At 36.4% G+C, this 23,413-nt stretch overlaps 1 protein-coding gene across 1 annotated transcript in view; it reads left to right on the plus strand.

The window, feature by feature from the left end:
* Positions 1-23,413, plus strand: part of Atad1 (ATPase family AAA domain containing 1) — a 39,116-nt gene that overhangs the window by 10,007 nt on the left and 5,696 nt on the right. The window contains 5 exon segments of the mRNA XM_028764108.1: positions 1-17; positions 3,044-3,082; positions 5,526-5,632; positions 11,869-11,958; positions 15,157-15,207. The exon segment at positions 1-17 is cut by the window's left edge and continues 136 nt beyond it. Of these exon segments, the coding sequence (XP_028619941.1) occupies positions 1-17; positions 3,044-3,082; positions 5,526-5,632; positions 11,869-11,958; positions 15,157-15,207 (304 nt within the window).

Raw genomic sequence — 23,413 nt, forward strand, 5'->3', positions numbered from 1 at the left:
AACAGATTAATTTTAGTGTTTATCTAGGTCTATGGAAAACCAAAAGATTGGTTCTTTTTTTTAAAGATTTATTTATTCATGTATTTTATGTATATGAGTATGCTGTCTTCATTCATATCAGAAGAGGGTATCAGGTCCCATTACAGATTGTTGTGAGCCATCCTGTGGTTGCTTGGAATTGAAACCTCTGAAAGACTTCTGGAAGAACAGTCAAGTGCTCTTAACTGCTGGGCCATATCTCCAACCTCTTTGTTCTTTTTAAAGAATTTGTGTGAGTGACTGTGCCATGTGGAAGTCAGGGGACAGCTTGGTAGAGTTGGTTCTTCCAATTTACACAGGACCAGAGGATCCAACTCATGCTGCCAGGCTTGTGCAGTTATAGCCTTTACCTCTGAGCCATACTAACCTCAAAAGATATATTCTAATATGCCATGTGTAATTTCCATGATGCATTTATTTGATTGATGGATGTCTCTTCTCCATTCCAAATAGTATATATGTTGTAGACTTACACATGTAAATATTTTCTTAGGCACATGGTTGTCTATGATAAATATCTAGAAGCTGAATGTCTTTATCCTTGGGATTACTTGTTTTTGAAAGCATTACATTAAACTGAGGGAGGGCAGAGTGAATTAAAAAAATAAATATTGCAGAGTGCCTGTAATCCTAGAACTGGGGAGGCTAATAGGAGAGTCAAGAGATTGTTTTTCTTTTTTTTTTAACATATAATGTGAGTTAGGAATTTAATTTTATTTTTTTCCCGTTTGGATAGTCAACTTAGAAGAAGAAAAAAAAGACTCTTACCTTTGTTTGTCTTTTCAGAGACAGGGTTTCTCTAAGACTCTTACCTTTGTTTGTCTTTTCAGAGACAGGGTTTCTCTGTGTAGTTCTGGCTATCCCGAAACTCACTCTGTAGATCACCAGGCACTCATTTTACCTTTTATGGCCTGAGTTTTAGTGGACTCCAAATTTTGTGTCTTAATCAATATTTTTATTCTTGGTAAAATATATTATTATGGGACTGTAAGGATGACCCATTGGTTAAGAGCACTTGCTAGTCCTCCAGAGGACCTAAGTCTGACTCCCAGCACCCATGTCAGATGGTTCACAACTGTCTGTAACTCTAGACACAGGCCATCCAACACCCTCTTTTGGCCTCTGTAGGTACCCACGCATGTGGCATACACACATAAAAAGTACAAGTAAATCTTAAAATCCTTAGTTAAAAACTTTTTTTTTAAATTTATTTTTATTTATTTATTTATTTATTTATTTATTTATTTATTTATTTTTGAGCCCTGGCTGTCCTGGAACTCACCTTGTAGACCAGGATAGCCTTGAATTCACAAGGTATCCTCCAGCCTCTACCTCTTGAGTGCTATGATTAAAGGCATGCACCATCACACCTGGCCTAAACATATATTTCTTTTTTTGTTTTGTTTTGTTTTGATTTTGTTTTTGTTTTTTGAGACAGGGTTTCTCTGTGTAGCCCTGGCTGTCCTGGAACTCACTCTGTAGACCAGGCTAGCCTCAAACTCAGAAATCCACCTGCCTCTGCCTCCCAAGTGCTAGGATTAAAGGCGTGCGCCACCATTGCCCAGCAACATATGTTCTTATATTGTTTAATTATTATAGTTTTTTACATGCAATTTATTATTGCCAAATTGCATAATTTTATGTAGTATGATTGGCTAAATAAAACCAGAGAGGTCCAAGGATTTAGTGTAGTGAAAGAGTGCTTTCCTAGCATATGCAAGGCTGTATATTCAGTTGCCAGTACTGAAAACAAAACAAAAATCTGGTTTAAAGATTAAAAAAAGCTGGGCTGTTGCCCTAGCTGTTAAGAGTGGTTACTGCTTTCTTAAAGGACCCAGGTTTGTTCTCAGGGCACACCTTGGGTGTGATTTTAATTCCAGGAGATCTGATGAATTCTTTCGTTATCTGTAGTTGTGTGTGTGTGCGTGTGTGTGTGTGTGTCTGTCTGTCTGTCTGTCTCTGTGTCACACATACACACACACAAACTTAAGAATAGATTGTTTGAAATGCATCTATAAAGAGAAAAAGGTGTGTAGTATGTTTGTGATTTGTGTGTATATTCTCATCAGTTTTTCAACTCATTTTTAGTTTTTGGTGTATATCTTGAACAAAAAAGTTATAGCTGGATTTTTTTTAAGCTTAAAAGCTTAACTCCCTTTAACTGGAAAGTACCTAATTTTCATTTATTAAGGAAGCTAGTCACATTCATTTCTGTTACATAATTTTGTCATTTTTGCTTACTAGTCTGGTAGATAATTTCCTTCCCTTCTAGAATTTTTCTTTCCCTTCTACACATTTGAAGCTATTTTATTCTTTTTCTTCTATTGAAACAATTTGCATACCTGCTTATTTTAAAAAAGCCTCAGCTTCCCAGGCATGATGTTCCCAGTAATCCCAGTACTTAAGAAGCTGAGACTCAGTCTGTGTGAATTCAAGGCTGTCCTGGGCTACAGAAGGAGACTCTATCCTAAAATGAAACCAAAATCTTGGGTATGTACATATACAGACACATATACCCACCTCATGCTTAATTACCATCTACAGAACTTCTTGGTCAAGTGTTCAGAATTGCCCCCTTTTATTTTTATTTTTTTATTTTTTTGGTTTTTCGAGACAGGGTTTCTCTGTGTAAGTCTGGCTGTCCTGGAACTCACTCTGTAGACCAGGCTGGCCTCGAACTTAGAAATCCACCTGCCTCTGCCTCCCAAGTGCTGGGATTCAAGGCGTGTGCCACCACTGTCCAGCTCTTGCCCTCTTTTAAAGCTAGGTTGTTAGCTTATTTTTGAGTTCAAGTGAACATTTGTTTTGAATAGAAGTCCTGACAGGTACATGTTTACAAATACTTTTTCTAGTCTGTAGTTTTTCTTAACAGTATCCTTCCTTCCTTCCTTCCTTCCTTCCTTCCTTCCTTCTTTCCTTCCTTCCTTTTTTCCTTCCTTCCTTCCTTCTCTCTCTCTTTTTTTTTTTTTTTTTTGAGACAAGGTTTCTTGGTTTCTCTTTATAGCCCTGTCCCTGGAACTCTCTCTCTTTATAGACCAGGCTGGCCTTGAACTCGAACTCATGAAGGTCCACCTGCCTCTGCCTCCAGAGTGCTAGGATTAAAGGCTTGTGGCACCACTGCCTTGCAACAGTATTCCTTTTTTTTTTTTAAAGATTTATTTATTTATTTATTTATTTATTTATTTATTATATGTAAGTACACTGTCGCTGTCTTCAGACACCCATATGAGGGCATCAGATCTCATTGCAGATGGTTGTGAGCCACCATGTGGTTGCTGGGATTTGAACTCATGACCTCTAGAAGAGCAGTCAGTGCTCTTAACCGCTGAGCCATCTCACCAGCCCCCAACAGTATTCCTTTTTAAAACAGTTTATGCTTTGAATGTTTTGTGTAAAAGCTATCACCAAAACTAATGTCACATGTTGATTTGCCTATATTACTGTTTTTGAGTCTTGGAGTCAGATATTGGCTCTTTTGCAGACGAGGCAAATGTTCTATTTCTAGGCTAGAGCCCAGCCTTTATGTATTTGACATATGGTTGTCCTGTCAGGAACACATTAACTTCCTTAAAAAATACCTTATCCTGAAACCAAGTGTGGTGGTACATGCCTTGTGGTTCTAGCACTTGAGAGGTTGAGATAGGAGGATCAGAAGTTCAAGGTCATCTTCAACTACATTTTAAGTTCTATGCCAACCTGGGCTTATGTAAGAACATGTTTTGGAAACATAGACCTGTCTTTCCTTTTTGTTCTCCTCCTGTTGTCTGTCCCTTTCTTCCCCTTCTAAGATGGGGTCTTTCCCAGGCATATCTGAAACTCAGTCTAAATCCTAGGACTACAGGAGTGAGTCACTATACCCTGATAATCCAGTGGAGTTTTTTGTTAGTATTTGCATATCTTTTTTTTATCTTGTTACTGTTCTAAATCATGGCTATTTAAGTGTTTCTCTTGTAAGTAACACATAATTTGTAGTCTATTTTCATTGAACATAATTACTGAAATATCTGAACTTATGGAGTGTTTATATTATTTTAAGCAGTTATTTTACAAAGCACTGCTTCTTGATAGTGAAGATAACTAAGGTTAATTTAGGCAGGTAAATTTATAATGTTCACCTTGAAAAAGTAAGTGACTAGACTTTACCCAGTATAGATATCAGTCTGATTCACAGTCCTATAATAAGAAACATTATGTAAAATTAGAAACACCCAGAATATGCAGGACCATTTTGTACTACGTTTTTGTAGTTTATACGTTTTTGTTGTTATGGATTTGAAATGTTCTCGAAGGTATGAGAGCCCTATATCTTGGCCCATCCTTGAACTCAGTATAGAGATCCCAGGCTGACCTTGAAAGTTACCATGTGTTGCCTTGGCCTCAAGTGCTAGGCTTAAAGGTATGTATTGCCATGCCTTGTTCTCTTGGGTTTTCGCTCTCTCTATTTTTTTAAGCATGGATCTAATATACTGTAATACATTTTTATGCCACTTTGATTTGTACTTGGTAAACTTTGAGACGTAGATTCAGTGCAAACACTTGATAGTTATTTAGTAATGCCAGTGATTTATTATATGGCTAAACAAACCACTTGAAATAGAGATTGTACTAGAAAATACAAGACTTAATTTTGCTGTTGATTTTTTTTCCTTCTTAGAATGTAATACTTTTCAATCTTTTGGTGTTCTGAAAGAAACTTTTCCTTCCATCCGTTTATATTTTTATTCCTTTTCTTCTTCTTTGCTTATTGATAATTTTCCTCTTTGCTGACCTCGAGTGCACAGTGTATCCCAGCCTGGCCTTGAACTGCCAGTTCTCCTGTCTTGACCTCCCTAGTGCTGGGTTACATATTCACTTGTCTAATTTTTATTTCCCTTTTAAAAAGCACTTTATGAAATGTTTTTTATTTGACATTAGAATATAGTTTTAAAGGGAATGCTAAATTGTCTTAAAAGGGCCAAAGTTTCTGCATTTTGTTTACTTAAGGCTTTTTATCATTATGCATGCATATGCACACGTGCAAGCACACGTTATAAAACATTTTCAGTTCCCCTTAATAGTACTTTAGGCATTTCCTCTTTTTGTTTATTACCTACAGAGTGTGAGGGGGAAAATGTATATGATGACGTAATTAAGAACATACAGGATTCAGGTCACTGGAAAAGTAGGACTATATCCCTAAGCTCTCCCAAGACACTCTACTTGGCCCCTGTCTGGCCTCTCATCTTAAAACCTTTGTATTTTGTAACACTGCAATATGTTGATATAAATGTATTTTTGGGCTAGAAAGATTATGAACTGATTGTGTTCTATTTGCCCAATAATTGGCCAGGACTGCCTTTATCAGGATAACACCTGAAACAGCGTAAATAATCCCCAACCCTCTTTGTTGTTTTATGAACTTCACAGCTTTTTTCAATAGTCTTAAGTTATACAATGAATAAATTATTCATCATTAGTTACTAAGGCTAAGGACCATTTTCTTTTAGACTCTTTTCTACGAAATCGTTCCAGTTCTGACCATGAAGCTACAGCGATGATGAAAGCTCAGTTTATGAGTCTTTGGGATGGACTGGACACTGATCACAGCTGCCAGGTATTTGAACAAAAGCTTCTGTAAACATGTATGATTTTGTTATCAATAGGAATTTTACAGAGGGTCTTTACTGTACGTCTGAACGAAAGTCTTTTCATTATTTTTATACTTAGTACTAAGTGATAAAGAGCCAAAAGAACATAATTTTTATAAACTTCACCCATTTTAATGATTACCATCAGGCTTATATAACTAGAAGAGCCCACACTCCCTGTATAGTTGCTGCTGTTTGACTGTGAACCTCAAAATACATATAATCAACAGTGATATGTATTTGCCTCTAATTACTTCTTCATCAGTGGTCATAACAAAAAATAATGTGCTGTGTGTAGAGTAGATTTTTGAAAGAGGAGAATACAAAATTAAAATGAAGAGAAATGAGACTTCACGAATAGTCTGTTTTAAAAGTATATTTATTATTCTTTTTATTTATTTTTATTTTATGTACGTTGGTGTTTTGACTACATGTGTCTGTATGAGGGTGTCAGATCCCCTGCAGCAGGAGTTATGGACAGTTGTAAGCTGCCATGCGAGTGGTAGAAATTGCACCTGAGTTCTCTGGAAGAATAGCCAGTGCTCTTAACCACTGAGCCATGTCTCCAGCCCCTTCACAAGTAGTCTTAACTCTGCTAATATTGCAGATGTAAGTCAAACTGAACCTGAGTCACTTCTGGTAAAGGTGTATGTGAAACAGAGTACTGGAATCTGATCCCCGGGAGCTGCCCGTGTATTCAGTTTTACACGCTGCTATGGGACCACTAATCAAGACAGAACCTGCTGTGCACGGTGCCCACACCTGCTGTCCTAGCTAAACGGGAAGCTGAGACTAAAAGTGTAAAGGTTTAAGGCCAACCTGAGCAACATTATGAGGTCCCATTTCATGAAAAAACTGGAAATTTTGTAACTGTAGCCAATCAAATCATTTATTTTGTTCCCATAGTTTTATCCCGTAAATACTGATTTCTGACACATTCACTACCATGATAATGAATATTTTCAATTTGGTATTCCTAGTTTATCTTTTTCTTTTTCCTCAAATAAACTATTTTTTCAAAACAAATTATAACATTGTGCGGAGGAGAGATGGTTTAGCAGATAAGAATACTAGCTGTTCTTGCAGAGGGCCCTGGTTCAGTTTCCAGCGTCTACATTACACATAAGTCCAGTTCTAGTGGATTCAATAGGGGTGCAAACAGTGCACATACATGCATTCAGGCAAAGTATTCTGTATACAAAATAAATAAAGTTAATCTAAAAAGTAGTGTATTTTTAAAGACAAATTTAGGTGATGATCATTGATTTCACTTTCACAAGAAATAGGCTGAGTGTTGGGGCATCTACCTGTAATTCCAGTTCTGGGAAGGTAGGAATAGGATTTCAAAAGTTAAGGCTAGCCTGGGTTATGTGCTGAGATCCTGCCTCAAAACAAAACAAAACGAAACGGGCTGGCATAGACCCACAAGCCTGTAATGCTAATGTTTAGGAAGCTGATGTAGGGAGATCCCCACTTGTAGACCAGCCTGTGCTACATAGTGAGGCCTAACTGGAAAAGTCAGGGACTAGAGATGTAGTTAAGTGTTTACCTAACATGCCCTGAGGTCAGTACCCAGCACTGCAATATAAAAATAAAAAGAACAAGAGAAATATCACCTACTTTGAGGACTTTATATTATAATAAAATACTAATAACTTGTCTTATTTTGTCTTGAATTTTAAATCCTTTGTTTCTTGAGCACAAGAGTTACAGACACATGCCACCACATATTTTCTTTCAGCACAAACATATTCAAGATTTACTCATGTTACTTGGTTGTGAATTATGAAGTCTCAGTGATTATGTGTGCTGTGTATATGTGGGAGAGAGTATGTATACATGGTGCAGCATGCTTGTGGGAGTCAGAGGACAACTTGAAGGAGTTGATTCTCCCCTTCTACTGTTTAGGCACCAGGATCCTAACTCAGGTCCTCAAGCTTGGTGATAAGTGTACTTAAGGCTGAACCATTTCACTGGCTCTGCACATGTGTTTGCTACCCAAGAGCCCAGGCCTGTTTGCACTTAATGGGTTCTCAAACACTGTAGCATTTTTCTCATGAGCTCCGGCTTTCTTTATATAGCCATTTCTCATAAGTGTCCCTGACTGATGTACATATCATGACATCAGGTTTCCTGATGTCGTCATAGTACCATAAATCAGGACTCAGAAAATGAAACTCAAGAAAATGAAATCACATGTCCTTTTTATCACCTCTTTGAATGATGAGAGGAACAGCTTTTATACTTAGTATAGTGGTTAGAGAAGAAATTACATTATAAATATGGGTGACACTTGTGGAAACAGTTTCTGTTAATAATTGGCTTTAATGGATATATAAGATTAGTGTAGGCCAGTGGTGCATGCCTGTGATCTCAACATGTAGAATGTTGAAACAAGAGAAGCAGTTTGATGCCTGCCTGATTTACTTAGTGAGTTTAGGTCGGTCATGTCTACATAGTAAGATCAGTCTTAAAAATAAGCCAGGTATGGTGACACATGTCTTTAATTCCACTCCTTAGAGGTTAATGCAGGTGGATCTTAATGCTCGAGGCCAAGCCTGTGTGTATAGTAAGCTCCAAGTCAGCAGAGGCTACAGAGAAGCCTGTTTCCCATGAAGTAAACCTGTTTCCCTAGTAAGGTTTACTAATGGAAAGACCTTACTAGCTGCCCAAAATTAATTTCCTAAATAATAATGTTTAATGTGTTTGAGTGGTTGGGCAGTTAGGCCATGTAAGAGGAGATGAATTAGCATCGTACCTTTTTGGAGTTCAACACTCAGGTCTTTACGGCAGACTATACAGAGGCAGTGGAGGAGACTAAGGCCATCACGGTGAGCTAACTCCTCAGCACTAGGGAGTTCTGCTGTGGCATCTTGGTTTACATAACCACGTTTTTTTGTACAAGTAACCCTTGCTGTTTTCATTAATATGTGTTTTGGCTTGAAGAAAGAAATGATGGTGTTGCACTTTTTCTTTTTTTGTATGTTGAAAAGGTTATATTTATAATCTTGAATCAGTTTTAAATATATTTTACTTTTTCGTGAAATAGTTTTTATTTCAGATTATCTTTTCAAAGACTTGATAAGGCTTGGACGTTAGGTAGCTTTCTGGCAAACATATTGCCATAAAAGAAACAAAAATAGTGAGTGGTGGATGAAGCCTGTCATGACAGCTGGGCACCTTAACAACTAATGATGTAGTCTTCCTTTTCAGAGAAGTGAGACATAAAGAATAACGTTGTTTTCAATATCTCCATCAATAAATATCTGAGACATGACTTTAGATTTGCTTAATTTTAAAGGTTTATATATTTTTATGTCTATGAGTATTCTGTTTACACATATGCTGGCATGACAGAAGACGACGTCAGATCCCATTACAGATGCTTGTGAGCCACCTGTGGGTGCTGGGAATGGAACTCATAGCCTCTGGAAGAGAAATAAGTGCTCTTTACTGATGAACCATTGCTCCAGCCCTAGATTCGCTTGATTGAAATATGAAATAATAACATTATTTTCATAGTTTAGGAGAATTAAAATTAGCAACCATTCTTTAGGTTCTGTTGGTTAAATTCTAAAATATTAATGTTTTTGAATTTGTGCTTTAACTTTTTTATTTAACTCATAACTTATTTAATGCATATGTAAGTTGTCTTAAAAATCATTCTTTAATAGGGAAAGTGGGAGAGACTGAGGGTGGGGGTCGAGTGGAACTATTGTCCAGATGTAATATATGAGAGAAGAATAAAAATTTTAAAACGCCTCCCTTCATATTTTAAATGAACTATAAATAGTTGTTTTTATTGTGCATGTATTTATTAGATCATTTTAGCTAGATTAATTTCACCTCCTTGATTTTGTTTCTAGCACTTCACCTTCCATGCTGTAATCTTTGCTTGATTTTAGATTTCTTTGTTTATCTGGAATTTATGTAAAAACTGTAGCTAACTTAGATCACTTTTCTTTTGCTTTTCTTTTCTTTCTTTTTAAAAAAGATTTATTTATGTATGAGTACTCTATCTGCGTGTACACCTGTATGCCAGAAGAGAGCATCAGATCCCATTACAGATGGTTGGGAGCCACCATGAGGTTGCTGGGAATTGAACTCAGGACCTTTGGAAGAGCAGCCAGTGCTCTTATCTGCTGAGCCGTGTCTCCAGTCCCCTTAGCACACTTTTAAAGTTTTGCTTTTGTGTCTACTTTTTAGAACATTGCTATATATACACATGGTGCCTTTTGTGGTTTGTTTGGGTTTTTTTGTTTGTTTTTTGTTTTTTTGTTTTCAGTTTTCAACAAGCTTTGTTCAATCTTAGTTCACATTCCTTTGATATATTCACAATATATCAAAATATCCGTATACTTTTTTTGTTTTAAATGAGGGAGAGTCTCTCTCTGTAGCCCTGATTGGTCTGAAAAATCACTATGCACACCATGCTGGACTTGAACTCAGAGATCTGCTTGTCTTTGTCTCCTTCATGCTAGGATTAAAGATGTACACTGACATGAACTTGTACTTTTTTCCCCCTTTTTCTATTATTAGTTCAGTAAGTCACTTTTGCCCATCTTTTATATTTGGTAGACATTTTAAATTTATCACTTTAATCAAACAAATTGTAGTAAATAAAAAAAAAATCAGGGGATTAAGATTGTGTTTTATCCAAACACAGACTTGCATAATGTTGTGGAAATTAAATATGTTATTTGTACTTACATTTTTCTCCCTCTAGATGGCAGACTTGGTTAATTAACAATAATTTTGCTCTGTGCTTTTGAATATCATTACATGTAAAGAGTAAAAATAGAATGTAAAATTTGATAGATGTTTTAACTTGCTCTAGAGTTATTTGGGAAATCTAAAACTGTCAGGTAGAAATACTACTAGTGGTGCTAGATAAGTCTATTCCTGCATAATAACAAATTATGTTTGTATATAGCAAGTATATGCTGTCATTAAGTCATTTATATCCTTAAGAAATTCTCACCAAGTGTGGCAGCACATACCTTTTATCCAAGCACTGAGGAGTAGAGGCAGGCAGATCTGTGAGTTTGAGGCTAGAATTCCAGGACAGCCAGAACTGCAAAATGATACCCTGTTTCAAAAAAACAAACCAAGACCTTTTCTTGTTTTGAATATCTGTTTTTATTTTTGCTGATTTTTTAAATCATTATTTTTCTTTTTTAATTAATTTTTTAAATGTACATTGGTGTTTTGTCTACATATATATCTATGTGAGGCTGTCAGATTCCTTGTAACTGGAGCTCCAGACAGTTTTGAGCTGCCATGTTTATACAGGGAATTGAACTCAGATCCTCTGGAAGAGCGGCCAGTTCTCTTAACCACTGAGCCATCCCTCCAGCCTCTAAAATTGTTTTCTTCATTTCTGTATTTTTTTATAAGTTAAGTACCAGACTCAGTAGTTGGTAGGATTGATAGCATATTTTCTCTTTTAAAATTTTCTTTCCCTCTCCTTTCAAAGCTTCCATTGTCTCTGAGGGTTGGAGTGACCACAGAGCCTCTTATATGCTAGACAAGCAGACCCCTGCTGAGTTGCCCTATAGCCCTTGCCCAGAAGTTTGATGCATGTTTTTGTTTCCATCTTTCATTTGAAGTTGCATCCTGTAAAGTTTAAATTTAGCATACCACCCACAGAGCTGGTGGTCCAGTGAGATGACACTGTGAAATCCAGAGGGAAAACACCTAAAATACATTAACTGCCACCAGAAGCCTCATGCTTACAGGGAAATGCTTTTTTATAATAACATTGTGAAAGCACTTAAAGGGCACCTTTCACTCATACTCCCAAGATGTATTTATTTAATAACCAATCATATTTTGTAAAATACAAATCATTTAACATTTTTATAATTCATTGGTATAGGTTCTTATCATATTTGTGAAATACAAATGCAAAGCTATATATACTTCTTCAATAACAGTTCTTACAACTGAAGAGTAGACATTTTAGTTAGTAGAAATCCAGTAAGTTTTTACTAGTCGTTCCAGATGTGTGGTTGTTTGATTATTTTGATTTCATGATTAAATTCAATTTTACATTTCAAATTTACATTTGAGTAATGCTGGTTACCATGAAATTTTTCTTAAGAGTTGGCTTAAAGCCCACTTTTAAGTCCTAGTAATAATGGTCTCAGAAAATATAGTTGGTAGAGCTAATTAATGCCTTGTTTGCTTTTTATCTGTTTAGGTCATAGTGATGGGAGCTACCAATCGACCTCAAGACCTTGACTCTGCTATAATGAGAAGAATGCCTACAAGATTTCATATTAACCAGCCTGTAAGTAGTCTTAATTGTATTTTGAAAAGGGAAATAATTGCCTTCTAAACAGGTTTTTATCTGTGACTTATAAAAAATTGTTTTGTTTTTTTGTATTTCTGAAAAAGAAAAGTATAAGAAATTCCTGTAGGCTGTGTCCTCTCTGATGCTTTTTCTTTTTTTCTTATTTTTATCCTAAGATCAGTGCATTTGCTCTTTCCCAAGAAGTAGATAATTACTTCAAAATTGCCTACATGCTTTGGTAGTTTACCTTAGGAAGATACAGAAGAAAATCTGAATTCAACTTTTGGATTAAGACAGAATTAAATTTGGAAACTAGAGGTTAAAGGATCATTGTTTTTTGAATACCTAACCTAGAACAACTGAGATTTATTATTACAAGTTAGTGATTCTAGAACCAATGTACTGGACTGTAGCTAATGAAGGTAAGTGCTATTCCACCTTTTCTGCTTCCATTTGGTTTTTGAGACAGTCGTACTCTGGAGCCTGGAACTCTGTAATTTGAAACCCATCCCAGAGCGCAAGCTGGCCTCAAACTCACATCAGTGCTCTCAGCCCACTTCCCAAAGAGCTGGTTCAAAGGAGTGAGGAGCTCACCTGCCTTCATTGCTATCTTTTTCTAGCATTTTTGTTTGTTTGTTTGTTTGTTTTGTTTTTTTTGAGACAGGGTTTCTCTGTATAGCCCTGGCTGTCCTGGAACTCACTCTGTAGACCAGGCTGGCCTCGAACTCAGAACTCCACCTGCCTCTGCCTCCCAAGTGCTGAGATTAAAGGTATGCTGGCTCAATTCTTTTTTGTTAAGAAGTACCCTCGAATAGGTTGTTATTACTTCTTAACATCCTATATTTTCTATAGGAGAAAACAATTTATACAGTTGTGAATTTAGTCAGCTTTTATATTGAAGACACTAGGTTCTCATGATAGGTGATATGTTGTTCTGTATAAACAGCATATTTATAGACTCTTAGGGGAATTTAGATTTTATAATGGAAATATTATAACTCCATTTATAATCATAGAATTTTTAACCAAACTCCATTATAACCTCTGGCTAGAAGTCCTTCATCCTACTTATATTCTGTCAGTTGTCAGATTCAATTGATGTGGTGAAAATGGGCTCCTAAAGGTTAGGGCCGTGGGCTCTGTCCAGTTACTCTGATAAGCCATGCGCTAGAGCCAACACCTCTGGACCTTCTGGGGACATATAGATAATCATTCCATTGGAAAAGTGCCAGATAAATAACTAAGGTTTTTTCTAACAACAGAGAATTTGGTAGATAAATGAGACAAGCAAGGCCTTCCAGTCATAGTGGGCAAAGATAAGGGAGTGTGGAAGCAGGTTAGTTGGTGGGTTTGTAGTTGACTTAGAGCACTGAAGAAAACAGATGTCTGTTAGTCTGGGAAGGTAGACTGCTGCTATGTTTACATGGACTATGGGTGCCTCACATACACTCTCTAGTTTCCAGGCAAGATAGTAGACTAACTTACCGGACATTTGTTTACCTACATGGCTCTGGATACCAACACTATTGATCTTTGTCAGAAAGTCAGTCGTAGGACTGGCAGGATGGCCCAAGGGGTAAACGTACTTACTTGCAGCCAAGTCTGACGACCTAGTCTCGGGAGCCCACATGGTGGAAAGAGAAAGCAGATGACAGAAAGTAATCTGACCTCCACTGTACTTCTCCACAACAGAAATGTTTTCTACAAGACTCGAAAAAGTAAAAATTGAAATGTAATTCTAAAGACAGCTAAGGGTTTCGATGTACCTGTTGTATAAAAGTAGGATTGGTCATTAAAATTGTCAGTGTGATACACTGTGCATTGTCAAAATGAATTACAGTAGGTTTCATCAAACTTGATAGATTTGTATACTGTTAACAAACAAGCTGGAATTTTGTCATTGTTTATTTTTAGTTAATGTACCTTAAGGGTAATTTTTTTGTGTATTAGCTACAGTGTCAAAGAATATTAAGCTTACCTTAAAATTCCTCTCCAAACAAAATACTTATTATCTCAAAACTAGCTGTTGATGGTCGTGTAATGCATCAAACAAACCTTTCTGTTAGAAACATGAGGTATGGAAACAACAGAGCTTCGTTTCATTTACCATGTGATTTTTTTTTTTTTTTTACTAGTGAGTTCAAAATCTTTTCTTAATGTTAGTAAGAATGAATTTATCCATGTCAAATTTAAAATCCATCTATTTTTATGTAAGATGTTCCTTATTTCATTATCATCATCATTATTTATGTAAGATAGTCTTTATTTCATTTATTACTGCTACTGTTTATTGTTTTAGATAGGTTTTCTTGTAGCCCAGGCTGGCTTGACTTCACAATGTAGTTGAGGATGACTTGAAGTTCAAACGCTCCTACCTCAAACTTCCAAATGCTGGGATTAGAGGAATTCTCCAGCATAACCAGCTTTTATGTAATTCTATAGAATGAGTTAAGTGTAGTTTCTGTTCTCTGATATAAAAGTATCATGTATCACTGAAGGGAAGTATTTACATAAAAACTCACTAATGAATATTAATGAGCACAGAAATTTACTGTGTATTATTCATGTCCTCTCATTATTAGTGAAAATGGCCCATTAATGAAATGGCCATAAAGAAAAGTTACTTTAGATAGCTAAATTTTAAAATAAAATAAAAGATACAATTAAAAGTTGACTTAAAAAGAGTTTTCTGATGGTGAACTTTCATAAATTTAATAAAAGAAGGAAAAAAGAGAAAACTGTATGACCATATAAGAAATTAGTGGTGTAGTAGTACATGCCTGTAATCTGAGCACTTGTGGCATAGAGGCAGAGAAAATGCTACAAGCTTGAGTTCAGCCTGGTCTACATAGTAAGTTCCAAAACAGTCAGGCACACCCTGTGTCAAAAAAAAAAAACAAAAACAAAAAACCATGGGAAGACATTGTTACCTTAATATACCTCTTTCTTTACTCAGTAAGTACTAAGGGTGTATTATTTTCCAGGCATGACTAAGAAACAGAATTGATGGGACTAACTACAGATAGTTACTGTAGTGTCGTATGATACCATGTTTTACCTCTACCAGCCTGTCATTTCCTATCATGAATCCAGTAATTTACAAAGGAATAAAATACTTGAATAAAATACAAATAGAAAAATTACTTGACCAGTATTTTTTTAAATGAATGCTAATTAGAATATTTCTGGTTTTAGGCTCTAAAACAAAGAGAAGCAATTTTAAAGCTCATCTTGAAAAATGAAAATGTAAGTAGAAAATGGTTTATTCTCATCCTAAAATATGCTTTTGTTTATAAAATCATTTTAGAAAGAAATGAAGGAATCTGAGAATAATGTAGCTTTAAACTTTATTTTAAAGCTCTCCACTGTTAAAATAACTCTTGAGTGATTTTATAGAGTACCATGTATTTGGTGTAGTTTTTAAAGAGATTAAATTAATCTGCAGATTAAAATACTGTGATGTTTTTCACATCATTTTATGCTTATGAAAGAGTATTTTTTTTTGTTGTTTTTTGTTTTGTTTTTTTTTTTTTGGTTTTTCGAGACAGGATTTCTCTGTGTAGCCCTGGCTGTCCTGGAACACACTCTGAAGACCAGGCTGGCCTCAAACTCAGAAATCTACCTGCCTGTCTCCCAAGTGCTGAGATTAAAGGCGTGCATCACCACTGCTCGGCTATGTAAGAGTATTTTTAAAAGAGGTTTTCTTTTTCGTTTCTTTTTTTTACTTTATTGCTGAACCTTTAAAACTGAAGTGAGATTTGTAGAAGTGATGACACTAGCAATGGTGTGCACACTTAAGAGTCTTAGTGCTCAGGAGGCCTACACAGGAAGATGGTGCATCCAAGGCCAGCCTGGGCTACACAGGGAGATGTAAATAAAATGGACTGCCAGATATTTGTAAGAGTTTGGTTTTCTTTCTTATAAACTATATATTTTGCCCATTTTTTAATGTAGTATTTTTCATAAAGGTATGTAGGGCTGCTGTGTTAAATTTGTCCTCTGTTTATATGAGTTGTAAACTTTTCTGTTTCTTAAATCTTTTTTTGGTAAGAATTATTCATTTTATGTACAGTGTAGCTGTACACACCAGAATTCAGACACACCAGAAGAAGGCATGAGATTCCATTACAGATGGTTGTGAGCCACCATGTGGTTGCTGGGAATTGAATTCAGGTCCTCTGAAAGAGCAGTCAGTGATCTTAACCACTGAGCCATCTCTCCTGAATAATGGGAGTTCTATTCATGCCAAACTTGTCTGGTCACTGTTTGACCTCCAAGGGTCCCTTTGAACCAGCATCATCCCATTTCTCCCACTTTTCCCCTGACTTCCACACTTCTCATGTTTGTCTGTTGTAAATCTTTTAGTGGTGATTTTGAAAAGATTTCTTTTTACTTTAAAATTTTAACTACATTCCTATTTCACTTAAACATTTGTAATGATTTGTGGGAAAAATATAGGGCTGCAGTGGTGGAGATTGCCCCGGAGGCTTTCCACCTACGCTGCGGTGGGTCCCACATGCAGAAGGAATGTCTAAGGTTGACACAAGGAAGTCCTTGATTCCAAAAGGGTTTATTGTCATGGCGGATGGTAGATGGATCTGATTGTACCCCGGTAAAACTCAGGGCAGTCCCGAGTTAAATAGGGAGGGAGAAAGGGGGAGGATCTGGGGAGGCATGCTTAATTTGCTCCACCCTCTGGCCTTCATTAGTATGTAAATCTCTATGGCTTGAGGCCTCTAGTCACGCCCTCTACCTGTGCACTTTGGGAGGGGCTGTCTGGCCTACATGACTGAACAATGTAATTCTGTGGAGACTAGACTGCCTTTCAGGACCCTGGGTTCTGGGGGTGCGCCGAACTTCTGCTGATTCTCACACAGAGTCTTGGGGTTCTAGGCAACTGCCCAGCTGTGACCCAGAATACCCTTACGCAGTCTCACAGTGATTCATTGACATTACTTATTTTTTTTAAGTTGGTATACAGATTCCTGATTATCTCCCACATAAATTTTTTTCTTGTTTTTTGGAATTTTATTAATGTATGCAATGAAATATGACTGCTTAGGGCCCAAGCTTTCTTCCCTTAAACACATCTTCCTCCTAGTTTTGTATCGTTTTAGGAAACCTAGCCCACTGAGTCCAGTTAGATTTTCTTACATGCCCGGCTGTCTTCCTACGGTATCCTTCAACATATTTTCTATTTCTCAGATCTCTTTACTCTTCCAGGACCTCCCACTTGCCGACTGAGCGCTCACAGTCACTGAACATCGTCACTAGTTGGTTAGTTTGACATCGTCTAAATCTATTAACCTATAGTTAATAGCGCCTTCCTTCATTTACCCCCAGCTCCTGTTCTCCCCGTTTCTTCTCTTTCAAATAGTTTGTTTTCCAGAATACAAGTTTTCACTGATAATTTAAATCCTTGGAATTTGGTAGTTTGGTCAGGAGACTTGAGTGGGATGTGGTTAAGGGTGGCGGAGAGGGCAAAATGGAAAGGACTCCTTTTTAGGTGGCCCATGTTTTTCCATCGGGAAGGTGCACCAATCAGGGTGGCCTTTGTCTTAGGTTTTAAAATCTTTGATGTGCTTGAAATTTATGTGGATCTTAAAACTATAATGTGGACCTAATGTGGGTCTAACTCAGCTGTCTCAATGCCAGTTGCTGAGTGTCTTTTCCTTGTTGGAGTTTGTTATCATGTCCTTGTCTGGATCAGCTGATGAGTCTTTTGGGTCTTTTTGTGCTAGTACTTAGTGTTTTCACTTGGAGCTGTAATGTCTTGTACTGTTAGACCCAGTTGTTCCTCCCACCCCCATGGGGATTTTAGAATCAATTTGTCTTATTACTAAAGAACAAAAATATTAGTATTTTTTGTTGGATCATTGTTTCTGATAGTGAATCTTTCTGGTTTTATATCTTTTTGCCTGATAACTTTCTTGTTTTCCTTAGGAGCAGTGTTTTAATTAGTTTCTTTTTAAAATTATATATAATTTGCATATGTATATATGTACAATTTATTTATGTGGGTTTGCCTGCATGTATGTCAGTGTAATATGTGTGTGTAATGCGGTGGAGGACGGAGGAGATAGTTCGATTCCCCAGAACTGGAGTTACAGACAGTTGGAGGGCCACTATGTCAGTGCTGGAAGTGGAAGAGCCACTAGGGCTTAACCACTGAGCCATCTCTCCAGTGCCCCAGTTTGTTTTTTGTTAGGCTATTTTATGCTGGTGTAATACAATATAATAGATTTATTTAGTTCACAATTTTGGATGTTAGAAAGTTCAAGTTCAGCTAGGCAGTGGTGACATACGCCTTTAATCCCAGCACTTGGGAGGCAGAGGCAGGTGGATTTCTGTGTTGGAGGCCAGCCTGGTCTACAGAATGAGTTCCAGGACAGCCAGGACTACACAGATAAACCCTGTCTCGAAAAACCGGAAAAAAATCCAGTCACATCTGATACTTCCTCCAAAGCACAGGGGCAAGTTAGCAAAAAGAAAGAAAAATCCCAGACTTGCAAAATTGGTCTGATGATGAACCAAACACCTTCTCTGAGGCCTCTCCTCCCAGCATCACTTGAATCTGTCACTTACCAACTCTATAGCAGTTACATATACTGTATATAAAAGTTTAAAAACTTGTCAGTTTACAAGGATTAGATCTGTGATTAGTAACCATTTGGGGAAGCCAAGATAAAATCCAGATACCCTTTTCTAAGAAATCTACATACCTACATATCTCTGTCTCTCTGTCTCTGTCTCTCTGTCTCTGTCTCTCTCTCTCTCTTTCTTTTTTTTTTCTCTTTCTCTCTGTGGGTAGTTTCAGGAAAATTCTTAAAATAATATATTCTAGGTAAGGAATTTATGTCTTAGGTTAAAAACTGACAAATGTCTTTTTGCCTTTTAATTGAATAATTCATAACTATTTTGAGGAAAACATTTTATAGTTATAGTGCTGCTTGAATTAAACATTGTTCATTGGTAAACCTTTAACAAGAAGAGTTATCGGTCCAAGAAAAATAGTTGAGGTAACCAATATAGTTATTTAAGCACCGGGCAGTGGTGGTGCACACCTTTAATCCCAGCACTTGGGAGGCAGAGGCAGGTGGATTTCTGAGTTGGAGGCCAGCCTGGTCTACAGAGTGAGTTCCAGGACAGCCAGGGCTATACAGAGAAACCCTGTCTCAAAACAAAACAAAAATAAATAAATAAAATAATTTAAGCTTGTCATGGTGGTACACCCAAGCAAGTTTTACCATTTGTGAAGCTGAGGCAGGAGAACTGAAAGTTGAAGGCCAGTGTGGGTTATAATAGCAAGAGCCTGCCTCAACAAACCACCAAATGAACAGGGATTTATGGATATGGTACACTGCATAAGTAGAAAGTAGAAAGCATATAACTTTTTCTTTCAAAACTGGGTAACCCTGGGCCGTCTTAGAACTCACTCTGTACACAAGGCTGGCCACAAACTCAGAAATCCCTACCTCTGCCTCCTGAGTGCTAGGATTAAAGACTTGCACTGCCCCAGGTCAACATGTTTGTAGCAACAGGGTCTCACTGTTTAGCTTGGCTGGCCTGGAACTTACAGAGACCTGCCTATCATGCATATGCCACTGTGCCTGGCAAATTAATAATGTTTTAAACAACATATATGGGATAGTGTAGATATTTTACATATAAATGGTAAATATAAATAAAGAAATTTAAGGTCTTTGTCACATTGAAACTTAGAATTGACTTATGTAATTTAAACTAATTTTAGTAGTCTTTATTTTTTAAACACAGTAAGGACTTTGGAAGTTTTTAGAATTGTATTTGTCATGGTTATAGAGACGTTAGCATTCTATATTGTATTTATGAAAGCATAAGGATTAGTCTTCAATCAGTTTATAATGCAAAATATGAATGTTCCCTGATTAATTGCTGACATGCATATGACTTGTTTCTCTCACTGTTTTTATCTGCCAAAGCTATAATGCTGTTTCAGTAAAATCTGAGTTTTAATTTTGTTTTTAAAAGCCTCACATTAATAGCATACATTTAATAAAGGCAGTATTGTCATGCTTTGATGTTACTAAGTAGAATCAGAGTTTATTGTGTAACCTGTTAGCATTTAAGCAAGCCATGTTACCACCCTCTTAGCAATAAGGCTTGCTCATTTGCTTCATAGTTAATTTTTGCTACTTATAGTCTGAAACGATAGGTGTATGTCCAGGTACAAATGGATTTCTTCTTCTAGTGAAAGTTTTATCATTATGCCATGACTTATTTCCCTAACTATACATTTTGAATAAATATTATACTCTAATCTACCTAAATATGACCTAATGCAACTAAAAGAGTATTATATTACCTATATTTCCTTTAGTATTTGCCTTTATGTTATTTTTTAGCATTTATTTTCAACTATATGTTTTTCTTTCAAGTATAACATAAATCCTGCTTCTTTCAGCATATATGACGTTTGAATCCTCAGCCACAATTTTATCAAATCTCATCTTGTCTTAGTTGAGTTGTTTGCAGTTGTTGTGTTAATTATAAGCTTGAATTGATTTGTTCTTCATTTAGTTCTTCCCATGAAATGTGCCTTCTTTTTGCTTTCTATGCCCACTGCAGTTTCATGTTCAGTAGTGTATTTATATTTCATATTTCCTTTTTTATCTTTCTGTATTGATTTTGAATTCATATACTCTGGGTAGTACTATAACATTTTATGATATGTATGTGTAATGTCCAGCCTCTGCCTTACTTCCAGCCTTAGTGTTCAAGTTCCCTATGTCTTACAGAGTCTTTATCCAGGATTTTCCTTCTGCTTTCTGTACCCTAAATTAAAGATTGTTGTTAGGATAGTCTATCTTTCCTTTATTATTGTTATCATTATCATATTATCATTATATACTAATATAATATATATATATATAACATTATATATATAATGTTTTATATATAACACATTATATGATTATATAATAATGATGTATGAGCACTCTGGCTGTATGTACACCTGCATGCCAGAAGAGGGCATCATATCTATTACAGATGGTCGGGGCCCACCATGTAGATGCTGGGAATTGAATTTAGGACCTGTAGAAGAGCAGCCAGCGCTCTTAACCACTGAGCCATCTCACCGTCCTCAGCCAGCTTCTCTTCATTTAACATTTCTATTTAAGGAAGATGGCACTAATTTGAAGATCATAGTTGCAGAGCAGATCTCATACTGTCTCTTACTTTCAAGTCTTCCCCACCTCTAAAAAAATTAGTGTTCAGTTAAGGTCATTAGTTAATTTTTGCTTGAACCTTTTCTTCTTTTTTTTTGGTTTTTTGAGACAGGGTTTCTCTGTGTAGCCCTGGCTGTCCTGGAACTCACTCTGTAGACCAGGCTAGCCTTGAACTCTCGAACTCAGAAATCCACCTGCCTCTGCCTCCCAAGTGCTGGGATTAAAGGTGTGCGCCACCACCGCCCGGCTTGCTTGAACTTTTTAAGATAGTGTTTATGTACAGAGGTAAGGTATGATTCACGATAAGGACAAGCGAGTCACAGGCAGAGTCATAGTGACTTATCCCCTGAACCTTCACCCAGCCAATACCCGGTTCTGAAGATATCTGTATTCCCCCTGAACACCCACACTCCATTGTCATTCCCTTCCCCACATCCTGCCTTTCTGTGTTTATAACCCCTGTGTGAATGAATTACGATTTGAGAAAAAATAAATTATTTAAAAAAAAAAAAGGAGAATCTAATTTTCAAATCCAGTCTGCTAATGTATGTCTCCTGGTAGGGAAATTGAGACCATTAGTATTCAGTTATTACGAGAGCTGTTTATTGGTTACTGTTATTTTGTTGATTATTTAACACGTGTTTCAACATTGTTTATTCCCTCACTGCCGCCCCCCCCATTTCTCCCATAATCTGTGTATTTATCATTCTCTCTGTCTGAAGTATTTCCTCCAATATCCTCTCTCTTATCTTAAAAGGTAGTTCATGCAAATACTATTCCAATATGTGGCAAAATAGACTTCAAACCACATCTAGTCAGAAGAGCCAGAGAGTCACTTCATTACTGATAAAGGGAACAACCTGTCAAGAAGTTACAATTCTAAATATTCACCACACAGGTAGCCAGCCCATGGAAGTTTCTCTAAAACAAATCAAGTATTAGGACAATAAGTCTCAATGTCTTTATTTATTTATTTATTTATTTATTTATTTAATTTTATCTGACCACAATGGAATAAAGCTGAAATAAACTCTTTCAGATCAAACAACATATTATTGAATGATGAATGTGTTGTTGAAGTGAAGAAAACTTAAACCATTCCTAGAATCAGTGGAAATAAAAAGAGCATTCAAAAACCTATGGGATCCAAGAAAACAGTTCAAAGAAGGAAACTTATAATTCTATGTTTTTACATTAAAAATTAGATCTCAAATAACCTGATGATGCCTTTTAGGATATTGGAAAAATAAGATAGAAAAAAAAAATTCCCAAAGCAGTGGATCAAGTGAAATAGCTAAAATCAGGACAGAGGTTAATGAAATAGAAACAGACAAAAATCCCAATACAAAGAATCAGTGAAATAAATAGTTCTTTCTTTGAGAAGATTGACAATCTTTAGTCTAGTTAATAGAAAAGAAGACCTGAATGAATAAAGTCAGAGATGAGAAGGCAGACACAACAGCAGTACTGAAGAAATTCAGAAATCATGAGGGAATAGATTTAAAACTATACTCAACTAGGAAATGTATAGAAGTAGGTGACTTTTTTACATGACTTACTAAATTTAAACCAAGACAGGTAAATAATTTAAACAGCTTCACAATAAGCAGTGAACATAAAACAGTAATTAAAAATCTCCCCAAAGGACTGGAGAGACTTTTCAGTGACTTAGAGTACTTCTTGCTCTTGTAGAAGACCTAGCATCCACATGACGGCTCACATCTGTCTTAACTCTAGTTCCAAGGACTCTGATGCTGTCTTCTGACCTCCATGGTCATCAGGCATACACACACTGAACATATATCCATACAGGCAAAATATACATGTAAAATTATATAAATATAAAAAAGTTTAAATCTCCCAATTAAAAAAACCCAGGGCAAGGTAGATTCAGCGCTGAATTCTTTTAGACCTTGAAAGAACAGCTTAAGCCAAACTTTGTCAAATTACTCTTTAAGAATTTCATAATGTGGGGCTGGAGAGATGGCTCAGCGGTTAAGAGCACTGACTGCTCTTCCAGAGGTCCTGAGTTCAAATCCCAGCAACCACATGGTGGCTCACAACCATCCATAATGAGATTGGATGCCCTCTTCTGGTGTGTCTGAAGACAGCTACAGTGTACTCATAAATAAAATAAATAAATAAATCTTTAAAAAAAAAAAGAATTTCATAATGTCTCCTTTTAAAATTTGGTTCTTTGAAAAAGGTAAGTACTTTGTTTAGCCTTAGCTGCTGGCTGGCCT

The sequence above is a fragment of the Grammomys surdaster genome, unplaced genomic scaffold, assembly GCF_004785775.1.
Source record: "Grammomys surdaster isolate TR1022 unplaced genomic scaffold, NIH_TR_1.0 141, whole genome shotgun sequence".
Taxonomy (NCBI): domain Eukaryota; kingdom Metazoa; phylum Chordata; class Mammalia; order Rodentia; family Muridae; genus Grammomys; species Grammomys surdaster.